A 25,018-nucleotide genomic window follows, 5' to 3' on the forward strand; every position below is an offset into this window, starting at 1 on the left:
TATAGTATAGACTATATCACCCTGGAAAAATTACTAATATCTGTAAGTTTCCATTGTTTCGCTTAAAATTAGGCATGATGTTGTCTACTTTGAAGAGTGTTTATGAGTTTCAATGTAGATAATGGTAAAGTTTGATGAGCTAAGATATTGGTTGCCTTATATTTATTATACTTGCAACAATAGGAGTATCTCAGGTTTATCAGTTTAGCAACACCCTTAAATTACCCAAGGCAACAAATGCTTAAAGAGAGCCAGACACTTATAGCCACTGTGGCAGCAGAACACCTGTAAGATAGTACGAAGTCTCAACCTTAAGGATTCTGCTTGCTGACTGAACCTTCTACATTTAGAGGGCTTTCTCTCTCTCACACTCTCTTTATATTCTCTCTTCTGTCTTTCTGTTCTGTCCTCATTTTTAGCTTCCTGATGGTAATTGTTTAAATTTAAGGCTTTCTTTATGGTGTACAGATGTATTTGAATTAATAGGGTTCATATATTTCTTAAGAATAAACCCAACAGACAAGTATTACAAATTCCGTTTTTTATTGTGTAGTTTCTTAGCTGCAACTTGAAATCCAATAGTGGGATATGCATGAAACAAGATGCTTGCAGCCAATATTGATACAGCAGCTGTTAAACCAGTACGTTTAATCAAACCACTCATGTAGAATGCACTCTTTAAATGGAATCACCTTGGATCCAAGTGCCAATAACCACAGAATAACCAGCTCCCTGAAGAACAAAGGAATTTTCTTGACTTATAGTTATTTTCTTCACTAGGAAAATTACTATTTACTGAGATTTTTACCAAAGAATGTTTTTTTTCTCTTCCACTCTGTCATGGTTTTTGAGAATCTTGAAGTTTCACCGGCTGATTGCTAATCAGAAACGCATTAGTCTAACCTACTTTCAAAACCAGCACTTTTGATACAAATCCAATAGCTTTAGTCCTATGTTTGACTAATTCAACTTCTTAAAATTGAGAACTTCACTGATTTAGTGTTTCTCCCTCTCCTCCAAAGAAAGCTTGCTAAAACAAAAACAAAAACAAAAACAAAAACAAAAACAAAGAAAGCTTGCTGCAGCGATCAATTTCAAGTGGTTACCATCCAATGGTCTTATTTTCTCTAGTCCATCCAATGCTACCATGTAGATTACTTTTTCCAGTTTTCTGTTTGCCTTTTCTTTCTCATTCTCTGTAAAGAGTTCTAGTTGCTATTTAGGGACATGGTATGCTGCTCTGGATGAATGTGTTCAATATTTAAGTTGCAGATCATGGTTGTGGGGTGTGTGTGTGTGTATGTGTGAGTGTGTGTGTGTGTGTGTGAATTTACTTTAGTTACACCTTTTTTCTTCCAAGCTTGTCATTGTTTCCATATTTCCTCATTGAAACTTCATTCTTCTCAAATGGGTTTTGGCTTAGTACCTAGTGTGACTGGGTTTTATCTATCAAAGCTCTAAATTAAAAAAAAAAATTCTGGGCAAATGTCAACCTCAGAAAAATATAATGAGGTTTGTTAAGGAAAAACAGAAAAAGATGTCTGAAAAAATTGAGTTCTAGAAGTACTGGGAGGCATTAAGCTGACTTTTAGTAGGGACCTGCGTAGGCTTCTTTTAAATTTTCTGTCTTAATCGTCACAAGTGTGAGCACGTCAATTTTAAGTGTATGTGTGTGTGTATATATATATGTGTGTATATATATATAAATTTAGAATTGAACATACTTAGTACTTACTTTGTTTTTATGCCTCACATGATATCTGCATCACATAGCTTCACATAGCATCACATAGATTAATGCTTCGCGTTAATCTTTTATTTACACACAGACACACACATACACCCAAAATATTTTCTCTCACAATCAAACAAAAAGAGAAAGAGAAAAGGAGGAAGGGAGGTGGAGTAGCTGCAACTGTCTCAAACCTGAACAACAGATAAGGTTGTAAATGTTTGGATTATAAGAGGCAAAATAAATATAAGATACACAGATAATTAACCAATTATCTTCAGGCTATATTTAGTGAACAGCCAACAGGAAACATGGGGCCAAAGCAATTGAGAAAGCACATGGGGTGGGGAAGTGTGAGGGGCTGGGATTCTGGGGCAGGAAGACAGACACTGAGAACAGACCATTGAGAGGACAATTCTGCTCTGTAGATGGCCTTTTAATATAAATATAATCCCTGTGGCAAAGGAACGTAGCTCTGTCTTGATTTTCTAAGGCCTACTATTGGGAGTTTGGGATTGACAGGTACACACTGCTATATTTAAAATAGATAACCAACAAGGACTTACTGTATAGCACAGGGAACTCTGCTCAATATTCTGTAATAACCTAAATGGGAAAAGAATTTGGAAAAGAATAGATAGATGTATATGTAATTTTTTTTAATTTAAAAAAAAGGTATTCATGCACCCCAATGGTCAGTGCAGCATTATTTACAGTAGCCAGGAAATGGAAGCAACCTAAATGTCCATCAGAGGAATGGATAAAGAAGATGTGATACATATATACAATGGAATATTACTCAGCCATAAAAAGAGTGAAATAATGAATGCCATTTGCAGCAACATGGATGGACCTAGAGATTGTCATACTGAGTGAAATAAGTCAGACACAGAAAGACAAATATACGGTATCGTTTATATGTGGAATCTAAAAAAAAAGGGTACAAATGACCTTATTTACAAAACAGAAATAGAGTCACAAATATAGAAAACAGACTTATGGTTACCAGGGGGAAAGTGGGGGAGGGATAAATTGGGGGATTGGGATTGACATATACACACTACTACATATAAAATAGATTAACTAATAAGAACCTGCTGTATAGCACGGGGAACTCTACTCAATACTCGGTAATGATCTATATGGGAAAAGAATCTAAAAAAAAAAAAAGAGTGGATACATGTATATGCATAACTGATTCACTTTGCTAGACACCTGAAACTAACCCAACATTGTAAACCAACTCTACTCCAACAAAAATTTTTCAAAAAAGGTGTTCTTCCAAATCACCTTGCCTGGCCTGCTCCTTGCAGAGGTCTCTGCATATCAGTAGAGTTTGCTCAGCCAGAAAGAGGCAGAGTGAGGCTCCGAGGCCCCAGTGTCTGAGTCCACCACACTCTCCCCATTACCGACCACACCATGGAGAGGGGTGTGATGTGAGGAGCTTGGGGCTGTATACTGGTGGTGGTAAAAATAGTGATGGGAGTGAATGAGAGAGGCAGTGCAGGGGAGATCTGGGGGATTTCCTTGCGTTCACTTTTTAAGAAAAAAATCTATGGGCCTACCTCAGAAGACAACAAAGGGCACTGTGTAGGGGGTAAAAGAAAAAAAGTCACAGCGGTACAATGCCAGCCAACTATGATGACATATTGCAAGGTGCTGTGTTTCCTTTTGAAAAAGTGAACAAATAGGAATATTTATAATTCATGAACTGAGGGAGACTGTTGAAATAATCCCTGGCTGCTACTATCTCAGGGCAAAAGAAAAACCCAAGCAGATACGAAAAGTTTACCTCTAGGCTGAGATGTTAGTGTAGATGTTGCCAAAAAGTGCTTATTCTTGTACAATAAGTCTCAGTTTCACTTGACCCTACAACAATGAACCATCCAGACAGTAAAAGGATGACAGTCATGGGAATATCTGGATACCAGGGACATTTCTAATGATAAAAATTGCATCAGCTCAGCAGCAGTAGCAGGGGAAGAGGAAACCTGTGCTTATTAACTGCATATTCTTGACACTTCAGCAACTTTTATTACTTTTACAACTTTCCAAAATGCAAAGGCCTTGGGATGAAAAATATAAAAGTCTGACATACATAAAATACTCCAAACCTTACAGGAAAACTTCATCATTGCCACACCATCTGGGATAGCTTACTCCAAAAGGAAAGTCTAAGAGATTATGGAATGAACCCATTACAGCTTAGCACCCGTTGTCCCAAGCATTGGAGAGAAATGGAAAAGTGGAGACAGAGCTGGGGACACACTTCTGAGTGAGGGCGTTATCCTGTGTGGAACGTCGCTGGTCACAGCGGCTGCTGGAGCACCCAGGAGAGAACACATAAAACCGGTAAGAATGAACAGGGGCAAACACTGTGGTTGACAGTCTAGCCCATCCCAGGGATGGATCCAGAAAGATACTGGAATATAATGCTGAATTTTATTGTTATTTAAGATCCACTGAGTTCATTCTAAAAATGTTCACCCTGTATCAGTCAGATCAGCATTCAAATACTACTTCTGCCAAGTACGAGTCTGTGGCAAAATTACTTCACTTTCTCTCATCCGTGAAAATAAAAATAATGCTCCCTATTTCCTGCGATTGGAAGAAGTAAGAGATAAGATATACAACGCCTCTCATCCTAGCAGGCTCAGTGAAGATGTTTGATTACTTTCCCTACAGTCTCCTTTAATGTGTCAGGCATGAAGCCAAGACAGATCCTTCTGTATTGCATAGATTTGTCCAATCTCTGCATCCCTCCATTCAAGTCCAACCCCACCCCCAGAGAGAAGGTCTTCTCTACGGCAGATGTGTTCAGTCTTCCCTACAGCAAGGTTGGCCTCAGCATGAAAACAGCAGTGATCTCATTTGCCGGAATAAGGATGAGGTAATTATTGAACAATCGAAGCCACAGAAATGATTAAGGTGCTGGTGGCATTTACTTATGCAGAAACATTAATAGAGTTAAACAATTGTAAGCTGGCCAAATGGTAAGGAGGATAAAAAGCCGTGAACAAATATTTAAAGGGCATAATGTAACTCAGGCTAGGCAGGAATTATTTACAGAAATTTAAAGAGCTACAATGAGGCATGTGGTAGAATAAAAAGACATCAGGCAATGAGATTCTGACTATTTTCAAGACCCTTTCAAAATGGAGAGAATTGTTAGATTCTGGAGAAAACAACTGTCCATCAAACATTCAAGATTTCCCTGTGAAAAGATAACATATTCACGTAGTAGCCACTGAACCCAGTAGTTGCATATCCCCCTGGAGAAACTAACAAGAAGAGATAATAGAACTCTGTCTATAAAATTATTCCTAAACTCTAATTGCCAAAACTTCACCATTTCCCATACCTTAGATGTCCTCTGTCACTCTAACAGGATATTTTAAAAATTCAAAAATGCAAATGTAAAAAGTTACCTTAACTTTGTCACCAGAGCTAATAATTATGTATCTTTTTTTTTTTTTTTTTGCGGTACGCGGGCCTCTCACTGTTGTGGCCTCTCCCGCTGCGGAGCACAGGCTCCAGACGCGCAGGCTCAGCAGCCATGGCTCACGGGCCCAGCCGCTCCACGGCATGTGGGATCTTCCCAGACCGGGGCACGAACCCGTGTCCCCTGCATCGGCAGGCAGACTCTCAATCACTGTGCCACCAGGGAAGCCCCTATGTATCTATTTTTAATAGAGAGATACATAAGAGAACATATTAGCATTACTTGAAATCAAATATTATCAGTGAAAACATTCCACATACAGAAAATAAATTTTGTTAAATAGCTCTCTTACATTTAGGACTGTTTCTTTCTGTACAGTGCTTGAATTTGATGTTGAGTGATTTTAGTTTGCCAATTATTATTGACTATGATAGCAATGAAAGAGTTTGAAAAAAGAGTGATTACCTAGTCACAAACCTGTATTTGACAATAAAGACAAAAATTTTAAAAACTAACTAACTCTTAGAAAGACCATTCAAATTCTTCTCTGTACTTTGTAGAGGCAAGTCACTCAGGCCCAATACAAATGCATGTGATGAAAAGGATCTTCTCCCAAGTAAGAAAACACCATTGCCTTCTAGTGGTACCTGAGGACCAACTGAGTACCTACAGTGTCTGGCAGGCCATCACGGGGCATGACGGCAATAGTTAACCCATTAACATATTTAGAAATCCAAATATGCCATAACTATGAAAAGATCACATGAATGGCTTTAGTGGTGTAAATGGCATGTTAAAAGTATTTTGATGCTAACTTTACCCACATTATAGTGAAAAATACAAATTTATTGTGTCAGTTGAATTCCAAATGCTGTACCAGTAGGATAAGGACTGAGAAGAAACCCTTGGATTTGACCACTTGCAGGTCCTTGGTGACCTTGACAAGAGCAGCTTATTGGTGGGGACAGAAACCTGATTAGAAAGGGTTCAAGACAGAGTGGGAGGAGGGAAACTGGAGATTTCTTTTTCAAGAAGTTTTGCCAATAAAAGATAATTGGTTTAATAACAAGAGAGGAATGCATAATCAAGAGGAGATTAACTTTTAAGATGAGCTATATTACGGCAGATTTATATGCTGATGAGAATAATACAGCATGATATAGAAATTATATGATGCAGAAGAGAAAGGGAAATATTGGATTGATGTCCCTGAGCAGGGGAAACGATCTGTTCCTCAATTTATAGAGGTCTTGACCTTAAATAGGAGCACTAAGAGTTCATTCCCAAGTTCAGTAGGGAAAAGGGGAAAGTGGATAGATCTGCAGATAGGTTTGTAAAAGCAGTTGTGGAGTATATGGAAATTTATTTTTGATAATTTCTGTTTTCTCAGAAAAATAGAAGAACATAGTTGACAGTGGGGATGGGGGAGGAGGTATAGATGTCTGAAGAGAAATAAGATAAGAAATATAATCTATTTAAGCGGAAATAGATTTTTAAAAAATGTACCAAGGGCCCACTTGATGTTACTGACTATGGATTTAAAGTAGAACCAATCCATGCATGTGTGTGTTTTTCTTCAGGCAAAATCAGCTGTGTAGGTGGAGGCACAAAGTAGGTGGGCAGTTGGATTAACCAGTTAGTTTTACCACGTAAGCAAAGTAAGAAGAAAAGAAGAGTCAGATAAACCAATAAAATATCTAAATAACACATAACTAGATTTGTAAGCCTGCCCCAGAAATAAACATTCATCCATGTGCAATCTCTATAAAGTACATAATACAATTTAAAAACAACTTAGCCTTGACTACATTACATTTTTCTGGTATTGGTATTAAGAATAAGATCTAAGAATTCATTGGAAAAGGACTGTGAACCAATGTGTTAACTCAAAAGCAGCATAAAACATACATTATCTAGATTTCTAGCCATCTATAATTTTTATGATTGATTTGTGACTCCATAACCTTGTTGGTTTGCTTCAGTTTATCATGTACAATAAAGCCAATAAGGAACGTAACAACAAGGCTTCCTAACAGAAATAAGAAATGTTGAAAATATATAATCTAAGAAAATTAATGAAAAATTAATGAAAGACCTATCACGGAAGTCACTACATGCTCATGAAAGCCCTCCAAATTAATCCTTTTCAGAATTTCAGGTCAATGCTGCAATTCATTAGGAAGATAACATCAAACGTGTCACTTCCAAACACTTGTTGGAAAACCAAAGCTACATTCCTATGTCAAAAATGGCTTGGTAAAATACAGCATTTATTTATTTACTGTCTCTTTCCCCAAATCCCACAAATAAGTCTCTAATTCCAGGCAAACTTTCCTACACCCTCAATTTTAAAGAGTAAATAACACATTATTACATGAATCCAATCAACAGATATATATGGTGAGCATCTACTATGTGCCTTGAAATAATGTGTCTTCCATTAATGTTGATGTCATGAAGAACTGAGAGTGTAAAGTAGTGAGAAGAATAGAGGACTGAAGGACCAATTTGCTCTTGAATTCCGGTTTTATCACTCGCTACGTGTAAATCTTTTGGCAAAACTCAAATTTTTTGAGTATTAGTTTCCTTTGCTATGAAATGGTGATGAATCTCAACTAATTGAAGTAACGAAATAAAACATGTGGCAATTGAGAATTGGCACTGGTTAAGAGTAGGGACCCTGGAGTCAGCCTGGAACCTGGCTTTTAAAACCAGCTCCACTCTTTAATGTTATGTAAACTTGGACAATTTACTCATTCTTTTCTTTGGTTTTTAGATACTTTATTTATAAAATGGATAGATGGGTAATATTTTAGTGTATCATCAATTAATGCATAATGTAGCGTACCTACTACATAAGCTTGTTGTGAGGATGAAACAGAACTCAAGAGCACAGTGCCTGAGTCAATTATAGCCGTTGCCATGTGCACACTGATCTCAACTGCCACTCTATGCTGTTACTTGTAAATCCTGAGAAATACAGGATTTTTCATTCATTCAGTAAATGCTGTGGAGTGTTATCTATATGCCAGGCGCTGGTGAGACACTGACTTTTAAGTGGCTGTCCCCCATCATCATACCATATGCGTCCCTATTAAACCTGATACCAAAGAACTATAAAAGCACAGGGTGAAACACATATTCCACAAAAAATATTTCACACAATACAGCTTTATGAAAATAACCTTTTCTTTCCTGAATGACAAAGTGGTAACTATCATAAAATGGTTTCTATAAAAGGTGGCTAGATTCCTACTACCATACCGTACTGCTAGCCTTCACCCCCAGGAAACAGTGAATGGTGATATATTCATTATTAGATAAAACTACTAAATTATAGTAATTTCTTAAAATGAATGCTGGAATCATTATAGATAAAATTACTAAATTAGTTTTCTGTTCATGTCAACACAGTGCAGTTGACTTTAAATTGCATCAACCCCCCTAAAATGGTCTCTTATATGCTTGAGTTTACCATTATGTTTTTGGTTTTCGTTTGGTTTTTTTGCTTGTTTTTAGCCCTTGAGTGCCAAAATGACAATATTTAAAACATCACACACAATTTGTATTATCTAAATATGATAGCCCTTTGTGGCTAAAATTTCTCACCATTTGGAGAGGAATTAATATACAGTTTACCTAGAAAGAAACCTAGATTTTGGAACTAAGTGATAAATCAGATTGAAAAATACTTCATCTACCTTTCCCTTTCAATTTCTGCCATTATTTTAAAATTAGTAAATAAAATTTAGAAGATATCATTTTACATTGAAGAGAGCGGAGGTTTCTGTCTATTTTAAAATAATTTTCTTATAGTAACATTATATAGACTAAAATTATTAACAGACAAACAGAATTTGGGAGGTAAATGTAGAAGAGTTGTACTAATAATTATAGTAATTTGAAATATAAAGTGAAATCTGTAACTGATAACAGTAACCTAGTGGGGGGTTTGAGAGGAATTGTTGCTTCCGAAATCTTATATAAAGAAATGTCAAAGGATTTCTTCACCAGTTAATAGTACTGACCATTTTCTCAATATAAGTAAACTCATCTCAATCAATGAATCTAACTTAACCCAAAGCAAACCATCTTACTTAACCTTACTTGCATCTTACCTGACCTACTATGCTCTCTTACACTTTCCATATCCACCACTTAATTTATTGCACCATAGTGGTATTATCCTTTTTCAGAAGCCTATAGCGAATGCAGAATGTTTGAAATCATAACAATTAAGCCACAGAAAACATATATACGGAAGCAAGGTCAATGTTTTTAAAAAAATCTTTAAAATTGTTTTATGTACCAAGTCAGTAATATGCCCATAATATCTCTTACTTAGAAACCCTACATTTGACAAAATAGCCCTTGTTAAAAAAATGAGACAGTTCAGATTAGAAAAACTATAATTTTGTCTTGCCTTAATAAACCTAACAAATAATAAAACTCTGATTATCAAAAAGTTAGCAACAGGTATTATCAAAAGATAGGAAGACTCCCACAGACATCACCCTAAAAAAGTAAAAAAAAAAATACACTTCTGAAAAGAAAAGGAAGATGATCTTTTGGGAGAAAAATACTCTCTTGTTTTATTTTGACCTAAAGAGCCCAAATAAGCAGGCGGTCTTTGCATTTTCAATGGTGATGGCTCAGAAGCAGTAGCACAAGAACGGTGGACTTTCGATAACTCTTGGCTGTTGATTATTTTCTGAGGGTGAGCATGGCTTTCCTTAGATAGTACCTTGTTAAGAAGGAAGACCACTTCTCTTTTATTAGGATAGCTGAGAGTTTCATTATCACAGAGGAACAAAATAAATATATATAGGCATATATATATATTTCTGCCTTTTATACAAAAGAGTAAGTTGAAAACAATTTTTACATAGCTCATTTTTCAGTCCTTGTTTCTTACGACATCTGTAATTTAAGTAAATGTGTCAGTAAGAAACCCACAAAACTACTGAGTAAACATACATGACACATGATACCATGGCTCCTATGACAGTAGCCAAAAAAAGAACAGATTTCAAAACACAATTGCATTAGCTATACCAAAGATTTTGAAAGGTTATTATCCTATAAAAATGAAAGATCTTGTTTGGTTTAAAAGCTAATAACAAAAATGCAACACTTTTAGGATAAAATGTTCATATACGTCATTGCACGTAGGTTCTATTTCAGTTTTCTTTTTTTCTTGTTGAGATTCCAAATAATAAAACTGTTTGCAAATTTTTGGTTTCCTTGTACCTTCTTATTTCTTTAGCTAAATTAACAGATATTCTAAGTATCTGTTTTCATACATTAAGCCTTAGAGTGAGGTTGGTTATATTCTTGCATTCTTGAGAGTAACTCACAAATATGTAGTCACATTCCAATCCCTGAAAAAAGGGATAGATTATATTGTGTATATTTAGGGAAAGTAAAAATGATATAAAATTTTGAAAAGTCTATTTACTTCTAAAATGGGCTAGTTAGAGCACTTTGGTTCAGAGACACTTTTTCAGCTTTGGAGATGTTGACATTCCTTATTTCACTTCAATCTGAGGGCAGTGACAAGTACCCAGGGCATGGCAGACACTCTGTCAAGATTTGAGGGCCTATGAGTGCAGAAAACAGAGACGCTGCTCCCAACTACAATCTGCTGAATATGTGTGCGAATTAATTATTATTGGGCATAAACAACAATCATGAGGTATAAAATGGAGAATTATTTTTACTTCTCTGCAATGAGGGAAGACTTCTCAGAGGAGTTGGCACTTTTTTTCAAGCTTCAAGAAATGGGGATAATTTCAACAGGTGAAGAGAGAAGAAAGAAGAATCTATGCACGGAGTGAAGCACAAACAAAAGCACAGGGATTTGAAACCATGTGGTTGAATTTTGTGGGGGTTTTTGGTTTTGTTTTTTAAAGACCAAGTCTTTTATTTTATATTTTAAAGATTTTTTTCTGATGTGGACCATTTTTAAAGTCTTTGTTGAATTTGTTACAATATTGCTTCTGTTTTATGTTCTGGTTTTTTGGCTATGAGGCATGTGGGATCTTAGCTCCCCCACCAGGGATCGAACCCGCACCCCCTGCATTGGAAGGCAAAGTCTTAACTACTGGACTGCCAGGGAAGTCCCTAGTTGAACTTTGAATGATGTTTGGAGTCTAAGGAGTTAGGGGAAGAGTAGAGGAAGATGAATCTGGAAAGGTAAGATAAAATGTGATGCTCACCACGACCACTAAGCCATCTTGCAAATTTCTGTCCTTTACAGATACAAAAGCCATCCTTTTATGGGGGTAGGAGGTGGTCAGAGTTGGGGGGTAAGGTTTGACCAAAAGGGATAAATAAATATGTCATACTCTTTATATTAAATTACTACTTAAAGGAGGATTAAAAAGAAAAAATCCTTACATTTAAGAAACGTATACTACTCTTTCCCAAAAGACAAAATATCGAGCTATTCCTTATTTTGTTGGCAAACATGTCAAATATATTTGTATTTCCTTGTCAAAATGCAAACTGCAGACAACATAGACATGATATAAAATAACAGTGTACTTAAAGTTTCTACACCTCCCTTGCTTCTCCCAACAGGCTAAGGTTATTCCCACCTCAGGGGCTTCACACACATTGTTCTTCTAACCTCTGCATCCTTCTCAGATGTCAGCATTCAACCTGTAGCTCTTGGTGTGGCCACCCTGCCTACTTGATCTAATTAGGTCCCTCTTCCTACCCACCCTCACCCCCCCACCCCCGTGGTTCTCTACCTCAGCCCTCTATGTGCTTTTTGGGACTTTGACTTTTGTAATTCATATTAACTTGTTCCTTGCCATATGCAGTGACTTTCTACCCCATGTCTGTAAGCTCCTTGATGGAGGGAGATTCGTCTGTTCTTTTCAACACTCCACATATAATACCTGGAACAGGACCTGACATATTACAAAGATTCAATAACTATTTGTCAAATTAATAATTTTCAAATACAAAGATATGTGGAATTGTCATACCTAAAAGTTATATCTTGAAATTAACAAATCAGACTTTTAAAATTTCCTAGGGTCAGTTCTTAGGCAAAGAGTGAGTATAGGAGGAAAAGGAAAATATGCTTATGCTTAAAAAATGTTTCCTAAAAGAATATTTAATTAAATAATAAAATAATTATGTATAGTTATATTTAATAATATATTGTAAAATCATGTAACTATATATCAATATATGATTTACATAACATAGTTTTAGTATTTCTTTGGTTTAAATTAATAATTAATTCCTTTCTGATACTCAAGGGATATATCTATATTTTTCTTCACTAAAGAATATATTTCTTGATATATAAGATATATGAGAAGGATAAAAGGAAAGGTTTTGATGAGATTTCCTCTGGCTTATCTTCTTTTCCATTCTCCCACCAAAAATAAGGTAGCAGAAGTGACTTCAAATATATCACTGCAAACTCATGAATGTCAAGAGAACAGTCAGGGTTGCAAATGTTGAAATAGACTATCAGAGAGCTCAGATGCCTTTCTTTATCTGGTAAAAAGTTAAAATTCATCCCCATCTTAAAATTCACAAGTGTAAAGCAAACCCTCCTCCATCACCCGATATGACACAGAACATTTATTGTTCATATATATAAAAGAATCTACTGGTTTATACTTAAAGAATATGTACTAAGTTTTAACCATCATTTATATTAAACAGTCCTATCTAGAAGAAAATATGTTTCTTTACTTCAAATAGATGGCAACACTGGAGCTCTACCTGGTGAAAACTGTGTTCTAAAAGATAATCAGATGAAATTAGGGGAGAAGCAAATATGTTAAGTCATGATAATGTGACCCTCCATGTGTCAACGATGTTTAAAACAGTTGAGTTGGTCTTATAATACCAAGGTTTGCTGGATCATCCTCTAGGCTAAAGTGTAAAATTAAAGTCCATTTTTCTTAATAGCTTCTACACTGGTCTGAAAATATTGTCCCCGAAGTTTTCATCATGAAGTTCCTTCTTTTATAGCTATATAATTTATCTACCTTAAAAATGCCATTCTGATTTTCCTCAGATGTTTGCCTTCTAAGCTAGATTCTAAGAGCAAGTAACTCCAATTTCTAACTGTGACAATGAGCGATTAAAAAAAAAATTAGTTCTAGTCTTTGTTTAAAGAAGCATTGAAACTTTCGGTCGTAAATCTGCAATTGTGTGGGGGACACACACACATACACACATTCACATAGATACACACGTACAGCATAGGCTTCTCTCACACATCTTTGGAACAACAGGAAACTTAAAATAAATACAGCTGGGCACCAGGAATACAATGTGCTGGGCAAACATATACTCCTATTAACGTAAATATATTCTTCAGTGTTTCCTGCCGGGCCCACTTAGTAATGAAAAGCAAGCAATCCCCATTTCTCCCACAAAACACCCCACATGCTCTCCAAACAACCACCCCTAGCAACTGGATGTGGAGAGGAACGGAAAAGAACAAAAGGCGCTGGGCTCCAGCTCAGGAGTGAGTCGCCTTCTCAGACCCTGGCATTTTAAAGGCAGCAACAGAAGGTCATGCTGGGCATTAGCTATGTCTCAAAAAATATGTATAGTAAGGCAACTATTAGAGTCACCCGTATGTAGTAACTGCTTCTTTGGCCTCACGTAATTCGCGAGTCCTTGAATCGAAACTACCACGTACAAGGGACGTCTGCCAAACCCCCAATGGGGACTCGTTCTCCGCCCTCTGCGCCCCTCTCCTCATCCCAAGATGCGACCCAAGGGCTTCAGAGTGACCCGTGCTGCCCGCGAAGCAGCCTTCCAGTAAATCTCCTGAACTGGCTCTCAGCTCCAACACACTCTCGGCTCGCTTCTCTTACCCCAGCCCCTGCTGAGCGCAAGGCAGGGGCCAGCCCCTCCGCCAAGGTCCGGGAGCCGAGGGGGCTCCAGGAGACCCGGGAGGCCAGACCCAGAAATTCCCGGCATCTCCAACCGGGCTGGAAGCAGCCGGCGCGACCCCAGGGGAGCCAAGACCCTCAGGGCAGAAAGAGGTTTTCCCTGGGAGCCGGCCCGCGTCGGACTCGGAGGGCGAGAGGCAGTGGCGGGAGCGGGCCAACCTGCCGGCGCCTGGCGGCTTGAGTTTTCAGTGGCTACAGGTTGCCTGGGAGCAGATGCCCAGCTCCCGAGGGCGGCAGGCGCTCGGAGCGCTCGGGAGCGAGACTTGTGTTGGGGGAGGGGGGGTGAGAGATGGAGGGAGGCAGGGGAGCCCGAAAAGGCCCCACGCAGGCGGGGACAGGGGAGAGATCCGAGGGCGCGCCTCCCAACCGGGACCCGCACAGACCTTGGCGCCGCAACCTGCGCTTCTTGCGGCCGAAGATGCGCACTTTGGAGAAGATGTCCACCAGGTTGCCGTTGCAGAGCCCGCGGTTCCTGCTGGGACTGCTCCGCCTCCTGCCGGCGGACGGCCGGTCCCAGTGCTGCTCCCGCGCCTGCCGCTTCTGGCGGATCAAGCCGCTGGCGATGGCCGCGGCCATGGTGGCCCCGGGACCGGGTCCGGAGGAGGGCGGGGCCGAGGGGAGGGAGCTGGGGACACAGAGCGGGAAGGGCCGGCGAGGAGGGCAGGCCGGAGGGGCCGGGCCGGGGGCTGGGAGCGCTCAGTCCCGCCTGGGACCCATCGCCCTCTCCGCGGAGCGCGGGGCCGGGCCCGCAAATGCGCCCGGGGCGCGGCGGGGCGAACGCCGGGAGCCCGAGGTCGTGCCCGCCGCCGCCGCCGCCGCGTCGGAGCCGGGACTGGGGCCGGGGCCGGGGCCGCGGGCGCCGCCGCTCGCGCCGCCTTCCTGCCCGGCCCGCCTCCCGGGCGGGAGGTCGAGCCGGCTGCCTTCTTCCCGAGCAAGGGATGGAGGGCAGGTGCCGGCCGGGTCCCGCGCGTCGGTCCGCCCAGAGCGCGCTGGGCAGGACTCAGCGTCGGACTCGAGCGGCCCCCCGGCCAGTGCCGCCGCTGCCGCCCGCTCTCGGAGTCCGCCGGTGATCGTCAAGTGTCTTGGAGATCAGCATCTGGAGAGCGCAATCTTCTCCCCGGAGATCTCAAATCAGAGCGCTTCGCTCCCAGCCCGCTACACTCCCCTCCCGTCCCCCTCCTAGGCCAGTCTTCAGAAGGAAAGAAAAAGGTATATATATAATAAGGACTTTAAAAAATATTAGTAATACTGTAAAAGAAAGCCAAAACCGATGGCAGGGGGTGGGGTGGTGAGAGGCTGAGCCAAAGCGGGTGGAATTGAAGGAATTATCAGTGCGCTTTTTCTTGGATGAAACTCGCAGGTCTCCGAGGCTTCCGAGGCTTAGCGAGGGCTTCTGGATCTTAATGTGCCTCCTGGTCCACAGAAACTCTCAGCCGTGGTTGGAACGCAAGGTGGTTTCCGCCCTCCCCGCTAATCCCTTCAGCACCAGAGCCTCTCCAGCCCGGGAAGGAGGGGGGGCGGGGGGGAGGGAGGAGAGTGTGTCCCGAGGAGGGAGGTGCCTCCACTCCCTAACTAATCCACCCAAACTTGCTGGACTCTCCCTTCTGCTCCCAGGAAAAGCAGGCTTGTCGTGTTGAAACCGTAGCAGAGCAAGAAGGAGAGAGGAGGGAAGGGGACAAGACGTGGAGAGGTGGTGCAGAAAGACCCCCTTCCCAAATTTGCTCTCTAGCACTTGGAGGAAGAGATGGCAGCAGCTGTAGCTGCTGCAGAACGGCAGCGGGAACGGAATGCTGAAGAAGCTACCACAGAATATTAAGGGCGGGCGGGGTGTCACAGTATTCCAGCGACAACAGAAAGCAGCCAGACTGAGGGACACTCCAGTCTGAGCTGCCGTCTTTGGCGTCCCTGGGTAGGGAGCCAGGGGGCAAAGCATATGAACTATGTCTGAAATTCAAATACAACAGCTGCTGCCTCTTCTCCTTGACTTCCTGTCTGTGTCCTGGCAGCATTCTGTCATGGATAACCAAAAACATGAAGGTCCAGGAGGAGGGGAACCAGTGCAGAGCACCCTAGAAAAGGAGGTTAGGAGAGAAACAATGAGTGCTTGGATGAATACAGATCCTTGGTTCCTAGGACACACTCCGAGCCACAGAACTATAAGTAGCTTTTGCTCCTATGGCTTCTTACCGTTTCCTCTTCCCTTTAGACTGTTTGCTTATCATTCCAAGAAGGTAAAGAAAAGAAACGCACAAACTAGACTTCTCTCAATCCAGTGTGAAGAACGGAGGAAAGAAAACTCATCTGATAATTAGTACTTGTAACAATCACTTTTCTGGTGACCGCTTTAGAGCTGGAAAGAGGAGAGACACACTCGGAAGGCAGCCCTGGGAGCAGTTCTGAACCAACACCCACTTTCTCTTTGCCTCAGGAATAGGCAGTAAAGTACTACAGAGACTTGCAACCAGGCAAGTGGGAGAAGTTCAGACAAGGGCTGATTACAGGGAGGCTAGACACCTTCTGCTCTAGGGAACTTATCCACAGTCTCTCCAAGGAAGCAATTAGTGCTCAGCTGTTTTTCACTGTATTTACCAATAAGCCTCTCTTGGGGAAGAGAATTTCATCTAAGAGGAGTGTGTAGATTTGGGTCCAATGCAGATATCATTGGATTTAGGATAATGTATATACTATTTAACATTAAAGAACATACTCTGTAAGCTTATTTTCCCCACCTTACCATGTTTTATATACATGAAATCTATATATATGTAATAACTACGATTATTAAAAGGAATATGCATGAATAATTTTCCCAGGAATTTGCAATCCTTAATCTCCTATGAGATAGAAAAAGTGAAGAAAAAAGGGTGTGTTAACTATTTTGCTCCATGTCTACCTTTTTTTTTCTCTCTCTCTTTTACATGTCTTTGTTCTTACATGTTTACTAAGTGTATTTAGTATTGCCATGCTCTTGCTTTAAAAGGGAAGGACATTTGCAAAGATGGATACATCTAATAAAAGGCTATTCAAGTGTTTCTTTTAAGAAATTCACCAAAATAAGTCGTATTGAACAGAAATAGTAGCTACTCCTACCTTCCATTATTGAAGAGTGGCTATCTGGACATTTCAGACAGTACAGATTGGAGTTTCCGAACGACTTTACAATTAAAGCAAACATATTTACCTAAAGCTAGTAATGAGTTTTTCAAAGAAGCAAAATGTTAAGTATAGTGACCTTTTCAATCTAGTACAACTGCCCCAAATTACATAACCTAGTTAGCTTCTTTTTTTTAATCCTCGTGATATACGTGTGTAGTATAATAATTTGAACAGAGTGAGATTAAGCTGCTTATTATAGCTGTGTTAATTCTTTTCTTTCCAGGCATTTTCTTACAATTCAGGGTTCTCCCCAATTCCCTGGATTGTATAATCCAAGGGAAGGTCGGTTTTTTGTCTCCTTCGGACCCCTCCCTTCAACGCCCAGCTGCGGTTCAGCACCACGGACAAGGATCCGGCCACAGCCAGGGCGCGCGGAGAGCAAGCAGGTTCCCCTGAGCGTGGGCGCGCTGCTGGCTTCGAGAGGCTCCGATACTCTCTGCCCTTAAAAGCAGCTTTCCGCTGCCCAGCCCAAGCCACCCAAGGCGGAAAGGAAATTAATCCTCACGGCTTCCACTGGCATTAGTAACCCACATTGGAGCATGAAGCTTTTCAGCTTTTTGAGAACCAAGAAATACTCTCTCCTGATGTATTCCAACGCCTGGCGCAGCGCCTGAAACAGCGGACTCCTCAGTCCCGGGGCGTCTACTCAGAGTGTGAATTTCACAAGCCTTAAACGCTTCTGTCTGAGGTGGTTTCTGGTTTTAAGGGAGCATGGGGTGGGGGGAAGCACTTGGGCTAATCAAGGTCTTTTAGCTTCATCTCTACGTTTTCCTTTTACCTCCCCAAAACGCTGTTTAGTTGTTTACAGATAGAGGTAAGCGAAAGAAAACGCAAGAGAGCCATCTGCTGTCTTAAGCTGTGATAAAAGCGTGTGCAAAAAACCAGAGTGAAAACCGTTCAGGGCGGGTGAATCGAAATCCGTACCTTGCTGTAATTCAGAAAATAATGTTACACTCATGAGAACCGCCTCGGTGTCGTTCATTTCACCTTTGAATGTACAAAAACAAACAATATAGTACTGATCAGGTAGAGTGGCTCCTGACCAACCTGTTAGGCGTCTGAACTCTGATTTCAGACAGTCTCGTTCATTTCTGGATTTTGCTCCATCCTGGCTGTATAATGACCTCCAGTGAGTTGCTTCAGTTTCTCTCAGCCTCAATTTCCTCACCTCTAAAACTGAGATGATAATAAAATCTCCTTCTTAATTCTTGCGAGGTTAAATTTAGTAATGTAAAGATCCTTGTCCATTGTCTGGTACATCCTCAGTGCTTAAAAATGACAGCTATTATTGTCATGATGTCCCAGATCACTCATTTCTATCTCGGAAATTCTTTTCCAATTTCCATGTCTTTTTCAAGATCAAAATGTATGTATTCCCATGTATATTTCCTCACCTCCGAACTGGGTACTTGAAAAGATTTTAAGTAATTAGAAATGTAAAAATTATTTTTTTAAATAAAGAAGCCCAAGGTCAAACTTTGGTTCATAATTGACTAAATTTGTGAACTTAGCTCTGTAAGGCTCTTTCCCTACTCACTGAATAGAGATAATAAAAACATTTCCCTCCCTCACAGAGATTAATATGTGTGCCTATGAGAAAAGAGTTCTAAAACTGTAAAGTACCACACAAGCATTAGTTCATTGGAAGCTGATTGTTCAACTACTTCCCTGTGCTCGCAACATCTCCAGAAGATGCCATGCTCCCTTTGGCCCCTCTACTTTGCATATGTTTTTCCTTCTACCTGGGACACTTTTACTGCCTCTTGCCCACACTCCCCTCGGTAATATAAAACAGTAGCTAAAATCACAATTGGAGTAAAGCAATCATAGGCTTGACTGTGCATCCTTGAGCAATTCATCTAAACCTCTCTAAGTTTCTATTTCTTCTTCTCTGTAAAATGGTCACAATAATGCAATAAGGTTATTATGAGGATTAAATAAGAACATGTATATAAAACACAGCAGTGCCTGCCAAATAGTGCAAATTCAATAAATGATAGCTACTGGTAATCATTTAACTCATCACTCAGGTCTTCATTTCTTCAATGACCAAGTCCTACATTGACACTTCTATGAAGATGTCTAGTAGGCATCTCGGGCTTAACATGGCCAAGATTAAACTCTCTTTCTTCTTTCTCAAACCTGCTTTCCAATCTGCCCCATCTCTGGAATGACATTTCCATTCTTCTTCTTCCTCCGGCCCCAAAACTTGGGCATCAAACTAATCTCATTTCTTTCTTTAGTACCTCTTATGTAATTCCTCAACAAAATGTATTCACTCTACCTTCAAAATAGATCTACCATAAGATCACTTCCCACTATATGCACTGCTACACACCACCACGATCTTTTGGACTATTACAATAGCAGCCTGATTGGTCCCTTGGGATTCACCCTTGATCTTCTTTGATATGCCTTCAACACTGTGACCAAAGTGTTAAAGGTATAAATCAGATTATATTACGCCTCTATTCAAAATCCTACACCTCAGTAAAAACCAAAGTCCTCACAGTGCCTACAAATCACGCTCCATGTGATTTGTATCTCTCATCTACCTTCATTTGTTATCTGACACCATCTCTGCTTCTCTCTCTTCATTCACCAGTTGCCTACCTCAACCTACCTGGCACGTTGCTATGGCAGGACTTCTGTGCTTGCTCTTCCATCTGACTCTCACCTCCTGCAAAATCTTTGCTCACTTATTATCATCCCAGTTGAGATCTTCTCTTACAAATCTAGCTAAAATAGCAACCTCCAAACACAGTCAATCCCTTCTTCTTTCCCTGATTTAAGGTTCTGCATAGCAGTCACAACTTTTAAAAATTCTATGTGTTTTTATATATGTATTTTAATATGCATCTTATTTATTTGGACTACCTTGCTCTTTTAAAACACAAGCCTAAGAGAGAACATATTTTGTGTCTCATTTGTTGACTGCCACATATCCAGTTCCTAAAATGGGGCAAGGCAGAGTAGGGGCTTAAAGAATTAAGAAGTTGGATACAAAGACAGCCAAACAGTTAACACCAAATATGAGGAACAGAAAATCTTGCTTAGCCCAGTCTGTCAAGGATAAATTACCCCATGGTGCTTGATCTCTTTAAGAGAAGAAAGAAATCTAAAATTCTATTTGGAATATACACAATCTCAACCCCGTAAATAGGATATACAGAGAGTCCTCTAGACTTTGCTTGATCATTTAGGTTCAACTTAACATGACATGTAATTTTTTTTAAACCAAAGCATTAGCAAAATATTTAATATGAAAAATCCACGACAATTCTATGTTAGATATTGGGTTGGCCAAAAAGTCCGTTCGGGTTTTTGTACACTGGTACGTGAAACCCGAACGAACTTTTTGGCCAACCCAATATAATCATATATTTATATACGATCTAAAATACCATTTCAATTATTTAAGACCTCAACCTTCAAGTAAGTTAATGTCCCAACAAGAACAATGACATTTATATTGTGGCTTCCTAATACAAGTTGTTCATTATCACAACCTTCCCAAATCACCATTCTATATCCGTAAGAGGACATGTAGTTTGAGTTCTTAGTTCCAACAGTGATTTGGGGCTTACTGAAGGTTGCGAGACCGACTTCACTTGGATTGTAGAGGACAATGCTACTGATCTTTGTGACTCATCCCGCCCCCCAATACACATCCTGTTTTCTCCCTTGCTTTCAGGCTGCCAATTGACAATATGCCCCCTTTTCAAATCTGTTACATTGAATGCATCATTGGAAACTAGATGAACATATTTGATCATCTATAAATACAAAAGTAAATAAAGCCTAAGGGAGGAGAATATATAGACAAAAAACAGTCTTATTGATACTGATTTCATTATTTAAAGAGCCTTTTCCCCTTGCCTTCTGCATTTTTGTTATATTCTAGTTTATTTTATTGAGTAGGTTGCTTAAATTCCAAATATGTAAGTCTTTGTAGGGTTTACTAAAAACAAGTGCATTATTTCAACTTCAAATAAACAAAAAACTCTAAAGAACATATTCTGTGACACTGATGTCATTACTAAATGTTAACACTTCTTATTTTCACAAAGTAACAGTCTACCTATGTTTCTTCATATATGTCATTGCCACAGCCATTATTTCAATGTAACCAAATTCATCGGATCTAAGAACCCATTGACTTTAAGATGCATCATTTAGCTACAAAGGAAAAAAAAAATTTGTTCAACTATGTCACATCACAGATTACAAGATGTATATCAATTTCAGAGATATTTATTTAAAAAAAACCTTTGCATCTTAGACTCAACGAAATGGGGTATAATGGGACTATGTAAGTCTATAAGTGGGACTGTACCCTTATTAACCCTGTCATGCTCTGTATTTTGCTTAGACATCATACATCTTTTGGTTAAAATAGATTTTAAGTGCTTCAGAGAAACTGTGTTCTGAAATATCTTTACTTTCATTATTATTCTTGTTGTTGTTTTAATTCTTTTATCTCCCTGTGAGTCTGAATTGGAAGGACAGGATGGAAACAAATATTCCTCAAATATTTCCTGCTTACTTATTTGATCATCTCTACACAATAAGCGACTCACTCCATTTTGTCACATGGTTCCCTTTGTGAGTCAATCACTTTTGAACACTTAAAATTAAGGATAAAATATGAAGGCCCAACATTTTTTCACAAATAAGTTATCATAAATTAATTTGGGATGAGCTTGAGTAGAGTTAAAAAGGATATATTGACATTTATGTTTTCATCCTTTGTTCTGGATTAAATGGGTTTTATTTGAAAATGTATGAGGTAATTCTGAGAATTTAGTCAGTACTGATGACCCTTTTCATTTTTTACTCATTTGGAAGAACATCAAAAAGTAATGTTAAGATGCACTTGGGACAAATTTTCAGGTAGTTAGTTAAGAATGAATGTGTATCCCTTCCTTATAATTCAAGTTCAAAACCTTGTTTTATTTTTTCTGTGATAGTATTATTGACCTTTATTTTAGATTCAAAGGATAATCGAAACGAATGTTAAAGTGTTTTAAGTTAGATTTTTCAAGAAGTAATTGATTGCATTAATGTTATAACAGTCTTGTTGATTAATTTTGCTGGATATATTTATTTCTCATAGGGAACAGATTTCCATCTATTAAAAAAAAAACCTGGAAGGAATTTTATTGTTACTTAATATTTTGATTCAATAAAGAAAAAGTGGAAACTATTGGTACCGAAAACTTGTGAACATTCTTACCTATAGAAGCAATACCAGATTGATATAAGCAGATGGCTTCGATTTACAAATCTAGTGTATTTTTAAAATTTGGCTAATATGTTGGAAAAATACTCTCAGTGGTTTCCAGCCTGCTTTATTAAAGTGAACTCAAAATGTGCATAGCATTCATTTCAGAGTTGTGAGCAATGACTTATCTTTCCTCACTCTACATGAGTTGTGGGAGATGATAATAACATCGATTTAACGATATATCAGTGAATCGGGTTTTTAAAAAGAATATTGAATATATGTGTCGATGGACACTTAGGTTGCTTTCGTGTCCTGGCTATTGTAAATAGAGCTGCAATGAACATATATACAATGGAATATTACTCAGCCATAAAAAGAAACAAAATTGAGTTATCTGTAGTGAGGTGGATGGACCTAGAGTCCAAATACCGTATGCACATATATATGGAGTCTAAAACAAAAAAAGGTTCTGAAGAACTTAGGGGCAGGACAGAAATAAAGACTCAGACATAGAGAATGGACATGAGGACATGGGGAGGGGGAAGGGTAAGCTGGGACAAAGTGAGAGTGGCATGGACATATATACACTACCAAATGTAAAACAGATACCTAGTGGGAAGCAGCAACATCACACAGGGAGATCAGCTCGGTGCTTTGTGACCACCTAGAGGGTGGGATAGGGAGGATGGGAGGGAGACGCAAGAGGGAGGGGATATGGGGATATATGTATAGGTATAGCTGATTCACTTTGTTATAAAGCAGAAACTAACACACCATTGTAAAGCAATTATACTCCAATAAAGATGTTAAAAAAAGAATATTGAATATTTCAACAGAAAAAATTATTCGATTTCCAAAAAAATGAGAAATGAACTTTCATTTATATTCTCAATACAAAGATTCTGTGTGCACTTATGACATAGCCTTATCTGTATTTAACATTGTAACCAATTTATATTCAATGATTACTAGAATAGTCACTTTCATAGCAATGGAAGGTTCTAGGTTAATTATGTTCTTTGTATGTAGTATAAATGGGCTAAACACATATATGAACATGTGCACCCATGCACATATGCACACACATATACATATGCATGTGCCAAAACACATAGCTAAATTCATAACTCTGGTAAAGATAATTGTAAAGCATTAGTGATTTCCAAAGAAAAGTGACTTGCAAATTCCCAATTCAAGAATCTTAGAAAACTATTTTCATTACCACCCTAAGAATGTAGACAATATCTACCTAAATTCACTTTTGAAATTTTTCTCAATAATAGTTCAATGGAAATTAAGAATAAATTAGAGTATAGGTTGTAGCCATAATTCTTTGAACACAAACTGAGACTATGTCTCTCTCAATTTATAAAGCACCTAAATAATATTTGTATAATAGTCTGTGAAGAACTTTTACATGTATTGAAGTGGGTGTCATGATTTCCATTTAAGATAAATGTTAGGTCCCAGAGTTGTTAAGTGATTCTTATGTTTACAATGCTAGAAAGTGGAAGACACAGATCTTAAGTACATCCTTTTTCTACCAAGCTATCTCCATCCAGCTATTTAAAATCCGACTACCTGTCACAGCACCAACTGTAGGATGGAGACTCTCACATGGGATTTGAGGACCCTCAGCAGTTTCATGGATGGATTTAGGATTATCTGTGATTCCCCCTGACATTTGTACTAAAGGAAAAAAATGGGGCGCATGTGCATTTTTATGGAACCTGGGTTCACAGTTTTCATCCAATTCTCAAAGTGACCTGTTTCCAAAGCAAGAATAAGAATCACAACTGTAGAGGGAGGGAAAGAAGGAACACACAACACCCAGTACTACATTTCTGACTATAAAAGTTAATACATACTCATTAAGAAAAAGTTGGAATATAAAAATAAATGATAAATAAAATCACCTCTAATCTTGACATTAAAAGTTTTGGTGTATTTCTTCTGGTTAAAAAAAATCATTACATGAAAATTTGCTCTCATATTTTTGGCACACTTTAGTGACTAAGAAACACACTGAGGTAAAAGCCAGTGTATCATTCATACACTTTAGCTACATGAAGTCCATCAGAAACTACTATATTCTACATTCTATATTCTCTAAAAGCTCTTTACAACTCAAAGATCACCTCCTTCTAAGTCATGCTCTAAGTGTTCTAACCTCTGGGGCCAATCCTTGCTTTAGTTTTCAGAGTTTTAGGAAGTCTAGCTAAATAACTTAAGCCTTAGGGTTCTGAAAAAAATTGCTATTTATCTCCTTCTAATCTGGGACTCTACTTCTAAAAACTGCATGTGAAAGTAATTTCCAAAGTGCAATGCACTTAAGAAATGTTATCATTATAAGTTGATGCCATTTTGCGGGTTCAGCAGAACGTAGTTCCTACTTTGTACTTAAGAACTAAACAATTATATCCTTAAATTGAGGCCCTGAGTCCTTCTCAGTAACCTACAATATGTTTCCTATTGCTTCTGTGACAATTTGCCACAAATTTAGTTGCTTAAAAACAATACATTTA

The 25,018-nt window shown here is 39.0% G+C and overlaps 1 protein-coding gene across 2 annotated transcripts in view; it reads right to left on the bottom strand.

The window, feature by feature from the left end:
* The window catches only part of FGF14 (fibroblast growth factor 14), a 612,786-nt gene that overhangs the window by 152,456 nt on the left and 435,312 nt on the right, over nt 1-25,018 (bottom strand). Inside the window, exon 1 of one of the 2 annotated variants that reach the window (XM_060129223.1) lies at nt 14,494-14,686. The exons of the other annotated variant lie outside the window; for it this stretch is intronic. Coding sequence (XP_059985206.1) covers nt 14,494-14,686 — 193 coding nt within the window. Of the gene's footprint in view, nt 1-14,493; nt 14,687-25,018 lie in introns of those variants that run through there. 2 annotated transcript variants of the gene reach the window in all.

Source organism: Lagenorhynchus albirostris, chromosome 18 (assembly GCF_949774975.1).
Source record: "Lagenorhynchus albirostris chromosome 18, mLagAlb1.1, whole genome shotgun sequence".
In the NCBI taxonomy this organism is placed as follows: Eukaryota; Metazoa; Chordata; class Mammalia; order Artiodactyla; family Delphinidae; genus Lagenorhynchus; species Lagenorhynchus albirostris.